This window comes from Corythoichthys intestinalis, chromosome 16, assembly GCF_030265065.1.
Source record: "Corythoichthys intestinalis isolate RoL2023-P3 chromosome 16, ASM3026506v1, whole genome shotgun sequence".
In the NCBI taxonomy this organism is placed as follows: Eukaryota; Metazoa; Chordata; class Actinopteri; order Syngnathiformes; family Syngnathidae; genus Corythoichthys; species Corythoichthys intestinalis.
Window position 1 is genome coordinate 52,182,859 of NC_080410.1, and position 15,849 is coordinate 52,198,707.

Sequence of the window (15,849 nt, forward strand, 5' to 3'; positions counted from 1 at the left end):
ATAGATGGTATGAATTGCGATTAATTACGATTAATTAATTTTTAAGCTGTAATTACCTCGATTAAAAATTGTAATCATTTGACAGCCCTAGTTAAGACTAAGGTGAAAAGTTTGGCTTTTTGGTCAGGTTGTTGGTGTATTGCCTGCCCCCGCCTGTTGGAGCTGGGCCAGCGCGGGTCCGGCGGTTCGGCTGGCGTGATTGCAGCAATCTGGCTAAAAGGTCAGATTCCTTCAGTCACAAAAAATGCTTGGGATAAGTCAACATTTTTAAGTGTCAATCTGCAATTAGGTTTTTTTAAAACAAGAAACATGAATTTGAGGGACCTGATTTGCTTTCGTGGGCGCGCCACAAACAAATGAAGTGGTGGCCCGGTTCTGAGCCTGAAGCCTCGAGTTTGACACCAGTAGCTGAAGGAAATGACAAATGCAACAATCACTAAAAGTCCTGGGGTCCTGACATGGACTTCAACAACGCATTGAGCATGACCGATAAGTCGGACGCTTTTCGAGGCAGTGCTTCCAGATTGAGAGCGTGCTCCCAGCTTGGCTGACAAACGGTGTCCCCCTACCGCGTATCGAGATTAAGAAGCGTGAATGACCCTCGGGGAAGTTCACATTGACATTTGGACTACTTGACCGGCAGGGTTACTTGAAAAGTCAATTAAGAAGCGGATACACTCTCCAAGAACATTTGAATTCCCTCCAATCACTTTTCTAATTGACTTCATTCTCCAGATGGTCTCAACACACAGAAGAGAGGCAAATTTAACATTTGGCTTTTTCCCCGGAAGCGATAGCAGCCCTCCGTTTCTGTTCTATACGTCAAAATGTGCTAAAGGAAAGCCGTGCAAATGTAGTTTTTTTTATCCTCATTGAAAATCATCAACAATACTATAAAGCAGACATGTTCAAAGTCCGGCCCGGGGGCCCAATGCAGCCCATGGTCAAATTTCATCCGGCCCCCAGCCTCTGTCATAAAATCAATAATGTCTGGCCCGCACGCAGACTTAATAAATTGGTCAGCAGTACTGCAACCAGCATATGAAGTAGCTTATACACAAAATGCTGCTCCTCATTTACCCACTAAAAGGCAGCAGCATTTTAAGCAACATTATCCCGTGTGACCCATTACTTCCATTTTCTAAAATGGCGACAAACAATCAACAACAACAACAAAAAATTGACTGTGATGGACGACGCTTCAAGGATAAGTTGAAATTGGACTATTTCTTCACTGAAATATGCAACAACTGTGTCTGCCTCATTTGCAAAGAGACAGTCGCTGTTTTCAAAGATTTCAATGTGAGGCGATATTTCCAAACAAGACACGCTGACATGTACGACAAGATTACAGGGAAGATATGCAGTGAGAAATTGAAGCAACATGAAGCTAGTTTAATTTCACAGCAGCAATATTCCACAAGAGCCCGAGATTCGAAAGAGAACGCCACAAAGACTAGTTGCGAGATTGTTGAAATTATTTATTATGAAAAATAATAAAGGAAATGTGACACACTGACTGGCTTGCTAAAATTTGCTTAAATATACTGTTCTACGTAAAGGACGTAAGCCAAGGTCGGCCCCCCACATTTTTACCACACCAAATCTGGCCCCCTTTGCAAAAAGTTTGGACACCCCTGCTATAAAGGGTTCCCCGAGGATTCGCAAAATTGCTTCATATTATGACAAATGATTATATATATATATATATATATTTTTTTTTTTTTTTAAACAACATTTACTTTTTTTAAGAAGAACCATAAGAAAGATCTATTTGAAATATTTCATTAGCCAGGCTAATGAAATATTTCGGAACGTGACGGATTCCACCCCCGTTAAAATTAACTATATTTAAAGCATATCGTGTTCTAGAATCAGTTTGACAAATAAGGAAATCCTTAATATTTTGCCTCATCTACATTAAATTCCAATCAATAGAAGGATTTACACTAATGCTTTGTCGTAGCTCTCGGCTACGGTTCATGTACGTAAAAATGTGTCGCTGATTACAACTACAGTACTCCCACATAAAAATACAGCAATAGTATGACTTACAGCTTGTAAGACGTACGAGATTACCGCAATAATAAAAGTCTTTCTGTTAATGGACCCTCGGCCGTTGACAACTTCAATCTTTTCTAAATACTTCGAAATACTCATCTGAATTTACAACCACTGACATCAGCAACGAACAAATGCTATGCTAGGACGCAACGATTCAGGTCAAACACACCCCTAAAAGAATTTAAACGTTGAAGGAATCTGAGCTTTAAGCCAGACTGCCGGAATCACGCCAGCCAAACCGCTGGACCCGCGCTGACGCAGCTCCAAGACACGGGCCGGTGAAACTCCCACAACCCGGCCAAAACGCCAAACTCTGCGCGTTCACCTTAGTCTTAACCCCTTGTACTGACTAAATTTTGAAATCTGGAATAAGGCTTTGAAGCACAAGTTGACAATTTATTCAGCGATCAAACGGTAAGGTGAAACAGAAACAGACTCTGGCGAGGAGGCAGACTCGTTCCAGGGTCACAATATCACAAGTCAAAAAAATGTTCCTGAGAAAAATGCAACCATTAGTAAAACATTCAGTCTTCTTGGAGGCTCTCCTGGCTTTGAGCAGAAGAAGGGGTTGTTTGTGTGTTGCTTAGGATTATTGTCTGTTTGTGGATTGGACAGGAGGATTCGGGAGTTACTGTTGTCAGGGCAACGAGGGTTGTGGATTTTGGAGTCTTATCAGTCGTGTTATCAGTTGGGCATCGGGTGTTCTTCGATGTTCCTTGTGTTGAGACAGGACATCCAACCATTTGTTCTGGACTGTCCGGGAGAACTGATTGCGAGGTTGGTAGTGCAGAAGTGGGCTTGTAAATGTTTTGCGTCGTCAGCGTCAATCTTGCTCAGTCAGCTGCATGATGCACACATTGGGCCTCCGTGGTCAGAATGCGTCATGTGTCTCTTATCCCCCTATGTCAAATATATTCTGCTTGTTTTCCTTAAACCATGATATAAGTGTTATTTATTTTATATTGGGTACATTAAAGTTATACAAACAGTCGAACGGTACATACGAGAAAAGATATTATTCCCTTCAACGTTATGTCAATGTCAACATTAAGGTCATTTCACAGGCTTAAACCAGAATTACATTCATAAACTTGAAATAACTTTCTGTGGATTTCACAGGCACAAGCTTGCAACAGAAGAACCGATGTCATTTTCAAAATAAAGCGTGTAAAGAAACAATTTGTATTTGGCGTGCTATTTCAGACAACTTCTGGCAAATAGTGTATAAATAATTAGCTATATATATATATATATATATATATATATATATATTCATTTAGAAGTTAAATTGTACAAATTATAAATCAGAGTGTATCAATAAATCTTAAAAAAAAAAAAAAACATTTAATTTGCAAGGCATGGCTGCTTTTATTTTGGTAGGGCGGTGCGCCACAATCCTATATTTGTAGGGGAAACCCTGCTATACAAGGGGTCCTAAAAGTTGGCTTTTCGACACTGAATGGAATTCAGTAGCTAATATGTTTGTGTTAGTGCGTGTACTTTTACAAATTTCTGTCCGAAGTTTAAAATCATCTATAAAATGTCAACATCGGAACAAGGTACTACAAGTAAACATTAAATGCAGAATTTACAGAAAAATGTTATTAATTTTCTTGTTGGCGTCATCACACAAAGGATTATTTCCCTACAAAAAAACTTCCATTTCTTCACAACCCGTCATCCAATGTTCCAAATTCTAGGTGCGTTGTTGAAGTGGCCATTTGACTCAGAATTTTGACAGAACGCCCCTATTATAATATGCAGCTCAGCTTTCAGTCAATCCCAAATTGTAGATGGCACAAAAGCGCCACAGGAGAGCTCTGAAAATCAATTCCATTAACACCTCGCACCGCCACATTCTCATCCGAGAGGCGGAATTAACGAGACCCGGCTCGTTGATGGCGGCACTTTCGCGAACGCGACCCCGAGCGGGAGGGAGGCCGGACGATCGGTAAGGCTTTGTCATCGCAACAGGAGCCCACCGGGGAGTGACGTAGATCTGTTATTATGGATCCAATTTTGTTCAAACATTGATGGATCTACAAAAGAAGCCCATTGATTTTAAAAGAAAGCCAAAGGATACCAGACATTCTCTCTTTGTAAAGTTTTTTTGCAAGTCAAATGTTTATCAAGGAGTGATGGAAAAAAGACCTCCATTAAAGCAAGAAACTCGTTGACTTTGCAAAGAGCGTCTTGTTCAACGTTCAAGTGATAAATTTCAAATGACGAATGAGCCATGGCAACTTGTTGAACGTACGCACTGCTTATGTAAATCATATTTAAAGGGCAGATGAAGAGCTCAATTTCTTGAACGTTCAATTGTATTGAATGCATCATTCGCTGTGGAAAAACTCATATTGAAATTTTTTTTGATTGAATTGACTGCATAGTTTTTGAGTTACTGCCATAGCAACACGTTAGCAACGAAGGACGCGCCTCGCTAACGGGACATCATTTACAGAAGACCTCGCCAGAACTCCAAAATGGATGTATAGCACTACGCTATCCTCGTCATATATTGTTTTACTTATCAGAAACTGCGCAGATGATGGAAAATCTCCAGCTTATGCTATAGTTTCGGTAAAGCCCTGTCAGCAGTACAAAGACCTGCCTCGTATTGTTCTACTTCGCACTTTTGCTCGATCTCAGCCTTTGCCTGTATCACATTTGTGCCCAGAATATTCTGTAATAAAGCCTCCAAAGCAAATCTTTTCATCTCCAGCCTCTAATTTACCAGCATTCTCACACCACCCGAAATTCAACGAACACGCGAACGACGAAGGTGGAAAACGGCGTCCTTCAACACTTTTCATTGTCCTGCTGCCGTGTGAGCGTTCTGTCAACATGTACTAGCTAGCATAGCACTAGAAAGCTAGGCATGTTCATTGCAGATAAAAGTGGGCGTTCCCTGATGGAATTATATCCGGTGGAATAACTAAAAGACACCGAGATTTGAGTGCGTTTTCTACATGTAAAATGACATGAGTGCAGTCATTTTCATTTTTTGACATGCTCACCATTTCTTAGAACATTAAACAGACACAGAAACCCAACATTCCCACAGCATCATTAGCCTTAGTTAAGTTACGGCCCCAGGGGGATGCATATGCCGTCGAGTGGCAGACTGACTCTCTGGGACTGATGCAAAAACAACATTCTTTCCCTGATGGCCACGAGGCATCGTGATCTAAAGATAGCTTTCAGTCGGGAATGTTTACGGTTGACATTGCCCCTCAAGGGGGGGTCTCAGATTTTGAACTGTTGCGATGCGGCAAAAAGCTTCCGATCGGAAGCTCGAGAAAACACCAGACAAAAACACTTTGATTAGTTACGGATGTGCACCGTCTTCTCACTGCAATCAAGTGTCATGAAAAAAAAAAGACTGATTTTAGATGTCCAAAGTCATTTTAAATCAGATTTGACTGATAAAACAAGAAAATGCCATTTCTGGAGAAATTGCCTGACCCTTGATAAAGGGAGCATGGGAACAATCACAGGAGAAAATAAGCAGAGAGAAGGCAGGCTGGTAAAGACCACAATCGTAAAACAGATTGTTAAACAGATCACGAATGCATTTCAAATCAAGAGGGTAGCAGCGTTTTTGCCGATAATGTCATCGGCCAACATTCGCCGTGACTATTAGTTGAGTGTAGGTCTGCAGCTATCTGTTATTTTAGTAGTCGATTAATGAATAAACTAGCTAGTTCGAATAATCGAGTAATCGGATAAGGCCTCAAATGGTATGAAAAAATTAATAAATGAGGATCCAAGTACAACAAAAGAACAATTTAACTTGCCTAGCAAAAGTCCTCTATCTAAAATTCGATAAAATGCTATGGGTTTTTTTTTTGTTTGTTTGTTTGTTTTTAACAATGCTCTTGACAACTGGTTCAAACACGTACAGTAGTATGAAAAACTAGCTGAACCTTTTGGAATTTCTCACATTTCTACATAAAATCACCATCAAATGTGATCTGATCTTTGTCAAAATCACACAGATGAAAAACTGTATTCTTTAACTAAAAATAATAATACATTTTATTTATAACTCACTTTACATTTGAAAAACAAATCTAAGTGCACATTGCCAACAAAAAAAAATACCACCCACAATATACAGGACTGTCTCAGGAAATTAGAATATTGTGATAAAGTTGTTTACTCTCTGTAATGCAATTAAAAAAACAAAAATGTCATACATTCTGGATTCATTACACATCAACTGAACTATTTCAAGCCTTTTATTATTTGAATATTGCTGATTTTGGCTTACAGCTTAAGAAACCTCAAAAATCCTATATCCAAAAATTAGAATACTTCCTCAGACCAAGTAAAAAAATAATTTTATAACAGCAAAACTAAATCAAACATTAGAAAATGTCCATTGATGCACTCAGTACTTGGTTGGGAATCCTTTTGCACGGATTACTGCATCAATCCAGCGTGGCATGGAGGCAATCAGCCTGTGGCATTGCTGAGGTGTTATTGATGCCCAGGATGCTTCGATAGCGGCCTTCAGCTCATTTGCATTTGTAGGTCTGATGTCTTTCATCTTCTTCTTAACTATACCCCACAAATTCTCGATGGGGTTCAGGTCAGGGGAATTAGCAGGCCAATCAAGGACAGTGATGCCATGGTCAGTGCACCAGTTACTGGTGGTTTTGGCACTGTGGGCAGGTGCCAGATCATGCTGGAAAATGAAATCCTCATCTCCATAGAGCTTTTCAGCAGATGGAAGCATGTAGTGCTCTAAAATCTCTTGGTACACAGTTGCATTTACTCTGGACTTGATGAAACACAGTGGACCAACACTAGCAGCTGACATGGCTCCCCAAACCATTGCTGACTGTGGGAACTTCACACTGGATTTCAAGCAACTTGGATTTTGCTCCTCTCCAGCCTTTCTCCAGACTCTGGCGCCTTGACTTCCAAATGAAATGCAAAACTTGTTTTCGTCTGAAAAGAGGACTTTGGACCACTCTGCAACTGTCCAGTGCTTCTTCTCCATAGCCCAAGTCAGACGCTTCTTCCGTTGTCTTGAGTTCAGAAGTGGCTTGACCATGGGAATACGGCTATTGTAGCCCATTTCCCGGACACGTCTGTGAACTGTGGCTTTTGATACCTGGACTCCAGCTTCAGCCCACTGTCTTTGAAGCTCCCCCAAATTCTGGAAGCGGCTCTTCTTCACAATTTTGTTAAGGCTGCGGTCATCTCTCTTGGTTGTGCAGCGTTTCCGGCCACCTTTTTCCCTTCCAACAGACTTTTTGTGGATATGCTTTGAAACTGCACTCTGTGAACAGCCTGCTCTTTGAGAAATTTCTTTTTGTGTCTTACCCTCCTGATGGAGGGTATCAATGATGGTCCTCTGGACAGCAGTCAGATCAGCAGTCTTCCCCATACTTGTGATTTAGTTTACTGAACCAAGCTGAGTGTTTTTAAGGCTCAGGAAACCCTCGCAGGTGTTTCGAGTTAATTAGATGATTCAGGTGATTAGTTGAATAGCCTACTTGCATACTTTTTCATGATATTCTAATATTTTGAGACAGGATTTTTGAGTTTTCTTAAGCTGTAAGCCAAATTCAGCAATATTAAAATAATAAAAGGCTTGAAATAGTTCAGTTGATGTGTAATGAATCCAGAATGTATGACATTTTTGTTTTTTTAATTGCATTACAGAAAGTAAAGAACTTTATCACAATATTCTAATTATCTGAGACAGTCCTGTATAAATAAAACCACCCAAACATTTATAGGTTTTCATATTTTAATGAGGATAGCATGCAAACAATGACAGAAGGGGGAAAAATAAGTAAGTGAAGCATCACATTTAATATTTTGTGGCCCGCCCACTTTTGCAGCAATAACTTCAACCAGACGTTTCCTGTAGCTGCAGATCAGTCTGGCACATCAATCAGGACTATAAAACCGCTGTAGTTCAGTCAGATTCCTGGAATGTCTGGCATGAATCGCTGTCTTTAGGTCATGTCACAGTATCTCAATGGGGTTCTAGTCTGGACTTTGACTTTACCACTCTAGAGCGTGTATTTTGTTCTTCCGGAGTTGAATTACTTCTGTGTTTTGGATCATTGTCTTGTTGCAGCATCCATCCTCTTATTTTAGCTTCAACTGTGTGACAGACGGCCTCAGATTTTCCTGCAAAAGTTTTGAATTCATTCTTCCATTAATGGTTGCAAATTGTCCAGGCCCTGAGGAAGCAAAACAGCCCCAAATTATGATGCTCCCTCCACCATGCTTCACGGTGGGGATGTTGGTGAGTTGTTCCATTTTTCCTCCACCCATCACATTGTGTGTTACTCCCAAACAATTCAACTTTGGTTTTATCAGTCCACCAAATAACTTCTGTGGACTGTCCATTTCCCTTTTTGCCAACATTAAATGAGGAACAATGCTTTTTTTTTTTTTAGACAGCAATGGATTCCTCCATGGAGTCCTCCCATGAACACCATTCTTGGCCATAGTTTTTCATATAGTTGATGTGTGCACAGAGATATTGGACTGTGCCAGTGATTTCTATAAGTCTTTGGCAGACACTCTGAGGTTCTTTTTAACCTCTGAGTATTCTGCGCGGAACTCTCGGCATTATATTTGGTGGAGGGCCACTCCTTCTGAGAAAAGCAACCGTCTCTCCACTTGTAGACAACTTCTCTGACTTTCGATTGATGAACATCCAGACGTTGAGAGATGGTTTTGTATTCTTTCCCGGCTTTATACAAATCAACAATCCTTGATCACAAGTTTTTAGACAGCTCTTTTGACCGAGCCATGATGCACATCAGACAATGCTTCTCCTCAAGACAATCCTTACCAGGCGTGTGATTGGGCACGCACCTGACTTAGATTGTTTGGTTAAAATTGGTTTCAGTTGCTCTTTAAGTCTCCTTAGGCAGAGGGTTCACTTACTTATTTTTCCCCCTTCTGTCATTGTTTGCATGCTATCCTCATTAAAGTATGAAAACCTATAAATGTTTGGGTGGTTTTGGTTAAAGCAGACACTGTTTTTATATCTGTGGGATTTTGAGAAAGATCAGTTCACATTTGATGGGGATTTTATGCTGAAATGTGAGAAATTCCAAAAGGTTCAGATACTTTTTCATACCACTGTATTCCCAAAAAAACGGGCAAATATACCGATAAACTAAATTACGAATGCATTAGGGAAAAAAAAAACAAAAAAACTTGTATTGGTCTTAACAGGGAGCAGCTGGATTTAGCCATGTGAAATGAGTTATGTACTATTCACTGTTGCCATTAGACGGCAATGTATCCACCCAAATCAATAAAAGTAAATGCAAACACTATCAAAACAAACCATTACAACGCTACTTTAATTACACGAATACTCAAAGCAGCAAAATATAATTCAAATATTTTTTTCTAATCGAATTACTTGAGTTAATCGATTATTCGTTGGAGCACGGGTTTAGTGCCAGCATGGGCTTCCATTCTGCCAAAGTAATCATTTGGACTGTGTCGATAGTGTCTTTCACAATTCAAAGTCTGGATTTATTAGACTGGTTTGTTGCAGATTCATTTTCAGTGCTTTTGAAAAGAAGTCTACCGGTCGTATTCAAAAGCTTCCGGGTACTCGCTAATCGCACCGGCTGAGCGGCCGCATTCGCCGTCCAGCTGCGGGCGCGATGATATCAAAGAATGGGAACGAGCTGACACTGCGATGTCACTCACTTCTAATCAGAGCAAAGCAGATTTCCACAGTCACCATATCTGTTTGGGCATGGATGCGAGCAAAGGGCCTCACCTGAAGTGTCCCACATGTTCAGCTCAATACGGTGCTTGTCAATCTCGAAGCTGGCTGTGTAGTTCTCGAACACAGTGGGCACGTACGTCTACACACACAAAAACATTTATTTCAGGGACTAAGCCAAACACTTGATTTTGTACCTGCTTATCTAAACGAAGTTATAACACAAATGAAACTGGAGTATTGTAGACACTTGGTAATTACAGTTTCATCAAATTTTGGTCCATTAGTGGGCCTAAAATGCAAATGTTAAAAACAACGGATTTTAAACACAAAAACAACTACGTACATCCCAGTGGAAGATATTACAGTCCCCCACCAAGAAAATATTCATGCATGGTATTAAAAGCACCCATTACACATATGCATTCATTCAGCTTCTGAACCACTTGTCCTACTAGAAACTGCAGTTTCTGGAGAAATTACGATGACGCTTTGTCGTGGTAGATACTGTTGAAATTCGCCTCCCCAGACAAGCCGCACGGAAACAGCGACAGCTGAACAAAGTGCCGCTCTGCCGATGCTGCCTCCGCGCACGCCAACTGGGAAGGCGGAACTTCGCGCGTTCATCTCTGATATTAACCCTTTGTACTGACTCCATGTTCCAAAAGTTTGAAAAAGACTCGCCGAAAGCAGGTTGACAATTTATTCGTCGACAATGGTCAGAAAAAGGCAAAAACAGACGACGGAGGGACAATTCTGGATCCAAAACAAGGCTACGTGTTTCCGAGCAGCAAAATCTGTGTTATCTCAGTGTCCAGTGTTTTTAAGTCCGTGATGTCGTGGGCCGGCCGAAGGTGTGTCCGGGCGTTGCTTTGGGATCATCCCTCTCTGGCCGGTTTCGGGCTGCTTAGGTTCGTGCGTCGATGGGACGTGGTTGCCACAGCGACCGACGTTGGTCTTGATGTCCCAGGCGCCTGCTATCAACTTTGTTATCCGGGCTGACTGTACTTGTTTTGGGACAAAGCGCTTTGTCCTTGGAGTTTGCTGGGAGAACTGATTGCAAGAGTTGGTGCGTCAATCTTGCTCGTGATGCACACGTCGGGCTCCTGTGATAAGATGGCGTTGTGTATCTATTCTGTTTCTTTAAACTATGGTGTGCTATTTATTTTACATTAGATGTGTTAGAGTAGTGCAGTCCTACAGTGAATATGAGAAATGATACTATTCCCTGATTGATTATATTACGTGTGTTCGAGTAATGCAAACAGTTAGACGGTGCCTATGAGAAACGGTACCATTTTTCCTTTTACCCCTCATGAGCGCCGATAAGGTGATTCACTTTACTGTGTTCAAGGCCACTGAGTGGAGTCTGCCTAAACTATAGTTAAATGAATGCGTTATACTAATGCAAACAATTATATGGTGTGTGCGAGAACGGTACCTTTTCCCTTCAATACTGATCTATCATGTCACTTCCTTTTGATTTGGGGGCATTTTGAGGAAACGTCCTGTTGCTATCAAGTCACTCCCTGTTGATTTGGAGACATTTCAGGAATACGACTGTTGAATGACTGTCAACAGCGTACCGCACAAATGCTATTTTTAGACCATGACGTTGCCATCGTAACACAGAAGTGGGACATTATTGACAAGCTCTCGCATACAAACCATGTTATTTCTGCTTGTTTTCTCCGGTATTTTTTCACAAAAAAAAAAAAGAATATGCCGATAAAACACTGCTGCTATGGAGCGATTCTAGACATTATGACATATGAAGGATGTTTTCTTCATACGTTTCCCGAAACCAAATACTTTGAGGGAAGAAAAGTGAAGAATGGATCAACTTGCGCGACTGCCAAAAGACCAGTTCAACGCCAGGAAGGTGAAGGCTTTCACATTTCATATGCAATAAACATTTTACTGGGGGCCATGGTCATTCAGAGGATGAAGAGGTAAGCCATTTTGATATTTTTACTTATTTTTTTGGCGTGGCATTTTGCCATGCTGCTACTGCCTCACAATGAATGACCTGAAAATAAATAAAATGGTATCCGACTGCCACTGTTACCTTTTCTGTTGTAAAAAAAACAACTTTAGTAAGGGGGAAGTGTAAATAAATTATAGAATTAAGATTTGTTATTAATGAAAGAATTAAGAGTGTTCATTGGCTGTCATCGAGTAGCATTTGCGATCGCTACACAAAAATAGCAATCTAAATTGCCCCCAAGAACGGTCAGAGACGTAAGACAACCATAGGGTATTATATATATAAGAAAGAAAGGGCATATGGTGGTAAAGGATAGATTGTTGAAACAGGAGAATGTCATAGTCAGTGGTGTAGGGCAATACACACACACAAAAAAAGGTGTCAGTAAAGAAGCCAACTCCGGTTTTTCAGCCCTTGATACTCAAGCCATCTCTATAACCGTTGTATGTTCTTCCACATCTTTACCAGTGAATTTGGCATCATTTTCGGACAGAATCAGTAGGTTTAGCTCAGTAAACATCTCATTCGTACACTATTTCCATTCGTTTACAATTGAGGACAAACGGAAGGTTGACCGACCTAGCCACAGTTGCTAACGTCATGAATATTAATGAGCAAAAGTGACCTGCTGCTTGCGGTACGCCATTGAATGTCAATGGGCTGCAAAGGTTTTTGGTCAAAAATCACAACCAGGTTTTTCTGCCATTGAAAACGAACGGGAAACTTGGACGTACATAGCAGTCAATGGCACAGACGTACATGACTGTCAATGGCATCGACTTACTTGGGCGCCATTTGGCTGTTATGGTAAGTAGTCAAAAATCACAAGTACCTATGTTTTCCTGTCAATGAAAATGAATGGGAGATTTGGACGTACATGGCTGTCAATGGCATTCCATTAGAAATGAATGGGCAGGTTTTTGGCGAAATTTGGGGGAACCGCAGGTTTTTGCCAAATTCTGTTTCAACTTTAATGCCCTTTACCATCCTGGATTTTTTTTTTTCTGTGTAAATTTTGTGATTTGGTCAAAAATTGCAGGACAAGTAGTGTTTGGATTGTTTTTTTCACCCCCCCAAAAAACTGTGTTTACGGGCGAATGGAAAATTTTGGGGGCGTCATTCGAAAAATTCGATGCATTGTGTGAAAACTCCGGTCATTTCGATATTCAAATGGTCCCGATTGGTCAAACGGTTCGGGCTGTGCGGCGCGCCGAAGAAACCCCATTCAAAATACAAAAAGACATTTTACTATATGGGGCTTCTACTTATCCATATTATATATATTAAAAAATAATTTATGCCCCCCCACCCTGCCCCCAATTCCTCCACGTGGGGACCAGCAGGCCAATAAAACAAACATACCCAACCAATTACTTCTCCCTACTTCAGCTTTTGAGCCAATTAAATTCTCTGATGGCGCCTCACAAAAATCTCACATGCTTGCACAATTTCTACCTCAGTTGTGCTCATCTCAAATGCAGACTTGAAGAGTTGCGGCAAGGCGACCTCGACCAAATATTGGTCGCACATAGCTCGAGTGGAAAAGTTTCCAACATACTGTAAGGATGAATGAGTTTTGAAAGAGAGGAAATGAAAATGTTACCTATTTCTTAGCTGTGACATAAAATGGCGATGGACGCTGTATTCCTTGTTCTTTTCCTAATCACTTCATAACAATACCAATGATACCTAGTTTACCCCAAATACCATTGTCTGAGTTGTTTATTCCATAATTTGTATCTTAAAAAATTCCAATAGATGATCTCATTCAGGGGCGTCAGTAGCTTTTAAGAAGGGGGGGGGGGGGCTTAGCTTCCAGGAGTTGCACAGGATGTAAGTGAACGTAGTGTACAATCACAATTTGTAAATTGCACAGATTACAAAAATGGCTGTAATTTCAAACCCTGAAAAATACTACTAATTACTTGAATTTAGGTAATATCTGGGTCAGGCTAATTTGCCTTACACATATAAACAAACGTATATCCAAACACACAGTGCAGGCCAAAAGTTCACACGTTCTCATCCATGGGTTGTCTTTATTTTCATGACTTTTTACATTGTAAATTCTCACTGAAGGTAATAAAACTGAGTAAATGTGTGGAAATATGTACTTAGCGTCCAAAATTGTGGCCTGTACTGTACGTGAATGAGCGGAGGTTCTGCACTCATCTATGCTTAAAGTGAGAAAAACAGTTGATGCTCCAGAAGGAAGTCGCCCGAAACATAGTAGTACTTAAAGCTATTAACGACCTGGACCTTCACAATGCATTTCAAACCAACTAGCCAGCAGCAGTTAAGTAGCAGTGTTATTTTGGCGCTGGAATGTAACTTTTGACTGCAAAACAAGGAGCATTTGCTTCATTAATTACATGGGGCTTTCTGCTGTTAGCTGGGGCCTGAAAGTAACTAACTAACCGTTAATACCAGCAAAAGAATATAATTACATAATATAATAATAATAATAATATAGATGACAGGTTATATGATTATTCATTTCAACTAGTATTCTGGAAACTTCATAGTTAATAAGTTTTTTGTGTATATACACATTTATATATATATTAATAAAACAACACCAATTTATTTAGGGGGGCTTTTGAATATTTTAGGAGGGTTCAGCCCCCTGAAATATGCCTAACGACGCCACTGATCTCATTTATATTTGGACTGAACTGAACCCTCGTATTGTGTTAGGGTCACAATTGAACCTTTTTCAAATTTTCGTATGTGCAAAATTCAATGGTACTTTGACATATCTAAACTTGAAAATGGGTCAATCTTGACCTAATATATATACTGCAAAGGTTTAGTATTTTTAGGCCAAATTAGTTTACAGATAAAATTTCAACCTTCAGTTATGTGTGCCGGCAAAAATATGGGCTGATTTCTAACACAAGGGTTAAATTGACATAATGAATGCCAGTTTCTGTTTAGCCCAGGGGTCTGCAAATCCGGTCCTCGAAAGCCGCTATCCAGCTTCTTTTCCATGTCTCCTTCCTTTAACACACCTGAATCAAATGATCAGCTCATCAGCAGGAGCCTGATAACCATCCTGATTATTTGATTCAGGTGTGTTAAAGGAGAGAGACATGGAAAGCGGCTCTTGAGGACAGGGCTTGGAGACCCCTGGTTCAGCCTTTTGAAAAGAGGATAATGGAAAAGTAATGAAACTTGGATTGATGAAGAAGGTCAAAACAAAAACTATTGGAATTTAAAGCTTTAAAACGATCTTAAAACATATATTTACAACTATTTTAGTCTGCTTTCTGTTTGTAATTTTACACACGACCTCCGCAGGACGTTGCATTAATCACAGTTACTTATGTACGAATTGACAGGTTCTGACGGGTCATTGACTGAAAGTTGCCTCGCTCGGTCCTCACCTCCGGGTAGCAGTCTTTGGCGAAAACGTGCAGCAGCGCCGTCTTGCCACACTGCGCGTCACCCACTACCACGATCTTACAGCGGCTGCCTTGAGTCTCCATGCCGCTCAGAGGTAGAGTTCGCCGACATCCGTCAACACTAAACGAACCGACGGCCAAGACTACTTCCGCGGAGCTTTCCCCATCTGCGGCGCAGCCTTGGCCGGCGTGCTGCTCCTCCTCTGCAGCGGTTGACAGTCTGACTGAGTGTCGGTCGACTGACCGCCCGCCCGCCCGGACTGAGGTGAGGTGAGCCACCAGAAGGCAGGCAGACGAGCGAGCGGGTAGGCACTGGCACAGCGCAAAGTCTTGAGGTAAAAGACCACGCCCACCGAGTCAGCCAGTCATAACAGTCAAATTTAAGGTTCTTATTCTCATTGATTCAAATGGTAATTTGTCATTATTGTGGTCTAGGGGTGAAAGTGGCTAGAATTTCTTGCCGGGGGGGTCAAACCTCCTAAAAACTACTGAAATGCAAAGAAAACTGTTTTGGCACAGTTATTTCTATAATACATACAAAAACTGATTTTCATTCAAAATTGTATTTTTTCAATGATTTGCAAAATAAAAGTTAAAAACAGCAATAACTCCAATTTCCATCTCCTAATTTTTATTTTCCCTCATTTCCTCACATACTAAATGCCAAAATT

General features: G+C 40.7%; 1 protein-coding gene and 1 long non-coding RNA gene across 2 annotated transcripts in view; one reads left to right on the plus strand and one right to left on the minus strand.

Annotated features, from left to right (window-relative positions):
* The window catches only part of rnd2 (Rho family GTPase 2), a 75,720-nt gene extending 60,253 nt beyond the window's left edge, over positions 1–15,467 (minus strand). The window contains exons 1-2 of the mRNA XM_057817388.1: positions 15,161–15,467; positions 9,842–9,929 (exon numbers count right to left, since the gene is read on the minus strand). Of these exons, the coding sequence (XP_057673371.1) occupies positions 9,842–9,929; positions 15,161–15,262 (190 nt within the window). The 5' untranslated portion in view covers positions 15,263–15,467. The remainder of the gene's footprint in view (positions 1–9,841; positions 9,930–15,160) is intronic.
* LOC130904551 (uncharacterized) lies at positions 14,864–15,499 on the plus strand. Its single transcript, XR_009060866.1, has 3 exons — positions 14,864–14,965; positions 15,116–15,273; positions 15,357–15,499. It is a non-coding gene; the product is annotated as an uncharacterized LOC130904551 (long non-coding RNA).
* Positions 15,500–15,849: the final 350 nt, after the last annotated feature.